The sequence below is a fragment of the Pygoscelis adeliae genome, unplaced genomic scaffold, assembly GCF_000699105.1.
Source record: "Pygoscelis adeliae isolate BGI_AS28 unplaced genomic scaffold, ASM69910v1 Scaffold71, whole genome shotgun sequence".
Classification (NCBI taxonomy): Eukaryota; Metazoa; Chordata; class Aves; order Sphenisciformes; family Spheniscidae; genus Pygoscelis; species Pygoscelis adeliae.
In genome coordinates this window covers 3850437-3855607 of record NW_008824356.1, presented here as the reverse complement: position 1 = coordinate 3855607, position 5171 = coordinate 3850437, and the positions used below count along the sequence as shown (strand labels likewise).

General features: G+C 41.1%; 1 protein-coding gene across 1 annotated transcript in view; it reads right to left on the bottom strand.

Moving 5' to 3' along the window:
* Window positions 1-5171, bottom strand: part of MIPOL1 (mirror-image polydactyly 1) — a 161358-nt gene that overhangs the window by 141787 nt on the left and 14400 nt on the right. Inside the window, exon 4 of the mRNA XM_009319375.1 lies at window positions 373-559. Coding sequence (XP_009317650.1) covers window positions 373-559 — 187 coding nt within the window. The remainder of the gene's footprint in view (window positions 1-372; window positions 560-5171) is intronic.

Sequence of the window (5171 nt, the reverse complement as noted above, 5' to 3'; positions counted from 1 at the left end):
CTCATCATACTTAGGGTACGCTGTGCTTGCTGTATAAAGCCACAGATACTACTAGACTTTTAGGTCATCTTTTCTAATTCTGTTCAGTATGCATTTTTAAAATTCTCTGGAGAGATCACAATCATTGAAATACCCGCAGTGTGTCACATAAGCCATTGCCATGATCGTATTTTCTATCAGTGCTAGAGAACACAGTGATGAAATGCTCCATTCCACAAGGAAAGAAGGGCAGATACGGTGAGTCTAAGTAAAAAGCTGACTTACTGATTCTCAGTTAGGAAGTAAACTTCCCTATCTTTATCCAAAAATCCATATGTATATTGTCTATAATTTGAATCTAGAAAAACTGTATATAGGGATATTTGTTTTTACCTTGATTCTTCAGGACTGGAATTAAAATCATTTAGAGCTCCTCTTCTTTGACTGGTTACTGACAAATCTGAAAGATTTAGTGCTTCAGCTTCTGCCTGGATGAAAAATTCTGGGGTTTTTTGAGAATTCTGATGAAACTGAAACCCAACACAAAAATCTTCTGTTTTCTGTTCCAGGATGTGTGTTTCTAATTGGAAATAGAAGCAAACACATTTTTTCATTTGGAGAAAGAAGCAAAACTTGAGATTTCTCATTTGAAAATGGCTTGCTATAATCTTTCTTGTAGCAGAAAGGAGAAAGTACTCTAGTTTCAGATTCACAGGTTCCTCATCCCACTAAGGAACGAAAGCTGTGTCACCTAGAGCATGGATGTAGGAGTTAGGACCTATTTACTGGATTTTTCTCATGGAAACCTGAAAAATTCATCACCATTTCCTAATCCCTCTTCCCCTTAAATGACTGCTTAAAATAATGCTGACCCTAGGAAATTATCTACCTATCTTTCATAAAAATCAGCTCTACCCTAGTGAGCCATGATGAATTTCTGCTGTAGACAGGTAAATTTGCAGGTTGTGAACTAGACTCTTACTTATATTGAGGTCTTTTTCAAATCCATTTTGGCTACAAAAGGAGTATCAGCAAGCAACAACAAATTTAAGGCCCCATTATTCACCCCTGGAGAGTGTAAGGTACAGGCTCATACAACTAAAGAACTTGAAGAATGCAAAGCACAAATTGTGCCAAAGGGAAAAATTATCTGATTAAATGTTGAGTGTGATAGTTCTCTTAAGCTTGGCTACTAGATATTTTTAGGACATATTTCTGATATCAAGGTATTTAAATGAAAGAAAGATCTACATACCATGAATGTTCTTTCATAAAGTAAGAACAAGTAAGTTTTAATTATAGAACTATATTAAAAAATGAGGAGGAAGAAGCCTAAAAAAGCTGCAAATGGAAAAAAGTGCACATATTCTTCATTCTTTCATTTAGATTAGTAGAGAACAAACACTGGAGCTTTTGTTCATTTAATAAAGTTAGTGTTTCCAAACATTTTGGATAAATTACACGGTATACACTCTTTGATCCAACTTATTACTTCCTCCTCAAAAATAATAAGAAACTGTCTATACAGTTGCAATCACCTACAAATAGCCCGAAAATACACGTCAATCAGTATCAAGGTGTCATGCTGCATGAAGACACAAAAGCACAGATTCCAAGTCAAAAATACTGAAGACTGTCTCTAAAATCTGTTGCAATAGATTCCTCTTTCCTTGAAGAAGGAAAGACATAGCCAATGACACAGGAAACATCCCGAGGGCACAGAGAGATGACTTGTGGATTGGCTGGAGTCAGTTTAACAAGTTCCCATACAAAGCTATGTGTTACTACCTTGAGGAAAAAGTTATCGTACCCGCTGCTCATCTGTATTCTTCCTATCTACTTCAGCACAGACCCACTTGAATCCACTCTCACCATTCCTCTAAATTATAACCACTGATTTTTGTACTAGAGGAACAACAGTCAACAGTGTATCAGAATCTTTGTTTCTGAGCAGTAATAAGGGTGTGGGGACCATAGCTTGATAAGACATTTGTTAACATGTATAACCTAGCACTGCTTTCAGTACGGTGATTGAAATGTGTTCCTCAGATCACTTCACAGCTAATGCAGAAATTGAACACAGCCCACAGCCACCTGGATTCTTTGAGCAAATGTACGCTGTTGTTCACTGGCTCAAAATCCTGCAGGTTTTTGAGCAGAGATTTCCTCTTAAGTGCTGCTACATTTTAAAACTGCATTCAACCTCTTGCTCCTCCTTACAGTAAGTAGCAAGGATCTCTAAAGAAACAGGCATTAAACAATTTACTATGTACACTCTAAGAACCTGCCCCAACTTAGGAGTGGCAACATATAAGGGCAAAATTCTGAATGCTCTCTAGTTAGTACTATCTGAAAACTAACCTAGTCTGAATTTCAATACTTGCAAAGCTTTTTATAGGGAGGCATACACTTGGCTGAGATGTGTTTCCCATTTGACTTATATTATAAAGAATTGCCTATCAAACATCATCCTGTCCACTTCCCGCATTTCAGATGCACTGATCTGTACATATATAGTTGCAAATTATGCTCTCACACACTGAAGGGGAAGTGCAATGCTTCACTTGCCATAACAACTTTTCCTCCCCTTCTTCTCTAGGGCATCAACATTTTCTATAAGCCATATATATTTGAAGTGCCTCAGGTGAAGTGTGTTGCATTCTGTGGAAGAATTCAAGCACAACGTATCTGTTGCAATAACCAGTGACTGTATTGCCATGAAACTTTGTTCCTTGTTTAGCATTACTGCACTCTCCTTTGGCCCACACTATATGAAAGAGTTGGAGAAAAAAAACCTTCTCACTCCAGAACGCTAAGAAAATTAGATGACATTAGCTACCACAGTTACACTGGGACAAATCAAAAAAGGGATCCTACCCCTTTAGCATAAGAGTAATCAACTGAGTAGGCTTTTCTTCTTTTCACAGTTCCTGTTTTTCGAATTTGCTGCTTTTAGTGCCAGGACTTTAAAAAGAGTTCACAGAATCGTTGCAGTTGGAAGGGACCACTGGAGATCATCTAAACCAGCCCCCCTGTTCAAGCAGGGTCACCTAGAGCAGGTTGCCCAGGACTACATCCAGATGGCTTTTGAATAGCTACACAAGCAGAGGCTCAACAACCTCTCTGGGCAGCCTGCGCCAGTGTTTGATCACCTTCATAGTAAAAAATTGTTTTCTTGTATTAAGATGGAATTCATGTGTTTTAATTTGTGCTCATTGACTCTTGTCCTGTCAATGGATACTACCGAAAAAATTCTGGCTGCTTCTTCTTCATTCCCTCTCATCAGGTATTATTCATATTGATAAGATCCACTCCCCCAAGCCTTCCCTTCTCAAGGCTCGTTCTCAGCCTCTCCACATACATAAGATGCTCCAGTCCCTTTGTGGCTCTTTGCTGGACTCGCTCCAGTAAGTCCATCTCTTTCTTGTACTAGGGAGCTCAGAACTGGACTTGACACTCTGGATGTGACCTCACCAGTGCTGAGCAGAGAGGATGGATCACCTCCCTCCATCTGCTGGCAAAGCTCTTCTTAATGCAGCTCAGGATGCTGTTGGCCATCCTTGCCATGAGGGCACATTGCTGGTTTATGCTGAATTTGCTGTCCATTAGGATTCCAATCCCTTTCTGCAGAGCAGCTTTCTAGCCAGTTGGCACCCAGCATGTACAGTTACATGGGATTATTCCTGCCCAGGTGCAGGGCTTCACATTTCCTGTTTCTGAACTTCATGAGGTTCCTCTCTGCCCAATTCTCCAGCTTGTCAAGGTCCCTCTGAATAGCAGCATAACCCTCTGTTGTATCAACTACTCCTCACGGTTTTGTCTCATCAGCAAACTTGCTAAGGGTATACTCTGCTCCATCATCCAGATCATTAATGAAGCCATTGAACAGGATTGGATCAATTTTTGACTCTGGGAGTACACCACTAGTGACTTGCCTCCTGCTGGACTTTGTGCAACTGATCACCACCCTCTGGGCGCAGACATTCAGCCAGTTTTCAGTCAACCTCACTGTTTACTTATTTAACCCATACTTTGTTTCTCTATTAGGCTGTTATGGGACACAGAGTCCAAAGCCTTATCAAAATCAAGGAAAACAACATCCTGTTTGATCCATGCTTGACTTCCTGCTTGCCAGGATAGACCATTTTTGAGCTTGGATGAGGTGATCCTTGAATATCAACCAGCTTTCTTGGATCCCTCTTCTCTCCAGTACTGTATCCCATGGGATTCTTCCAAGCAGATCTCTGAGGAGGCCAAAGTCTATTCTCCTGAAGTCCACAGCTGAGGTCCTGCTTTTTGTCCTGCTCCCTCCTCTCAGGATCCTGAACTCCACCACCCCGTGGTAACTGCAGCCAAGGCTGCCCCTGACTTCGACATCCACAACCAGTTCTTCCTTGTTTGTATCAGGTCCAGCAGAGCACCTCTCCTTGTTGGCACCTCAATCATTTGTGTCAGGAAGTTGTCATCAGTGGACTCCAGGAATCTCCAAGATCACTTGTGCTCTGCTGTTGTCCCTTCAGCAGATTATCAGCATCGTTGTAGTCCCCCATAAGGACCAGGACCTGTGAACATGAGGCTTCTTCCAGTTGTCTGAAGAAGGCCTCATCTACTTTACCCGATTCTCCTCCATGCCCTTCCCTCTTACTAGCAGGATCAAGGATCGCACCACCTGGATCCCCATGCCCTTGACCATCACCCCCAGAGCCATATAGTCACACGTAATACTTCCCAGGTAATACACGTAATACCCCAACAGTATCAGTGGTGCCTATGTGGAAAAGCAGCAGGGGGTAACAGAGGGTCAGATGAGACTCAGCAGCCTCTCTATAACATCCTGAATATGAGCTCCCAACAAGCAGCAAAGCTCTCTAGATGACAGGTCAAGTCAGTAGATAGATTTTTAAATTTTTTTTTTAAAACAGAATGAAGTAAACATGTCTGCATGATGAAGTAAACATCTGCATTAGCAGCCGATTTTCAGGGTAAATCCTTAGGCCATGTCAAGATATGGATTTTTATGCCTTCAACTGCAAGTTACAGCAGCTGGAAAAAAAAGAATTTAGAATGGAACTAGACCTGTGTTGGCATTTATTAATGCTAATGCTGCTTCTTTAAGCAACTTACATTTGCAGCACACCTTTTTGTCCAGACTCAATTCCCTCAAGCACATGGGTAAGACTAAGCAGCATCAC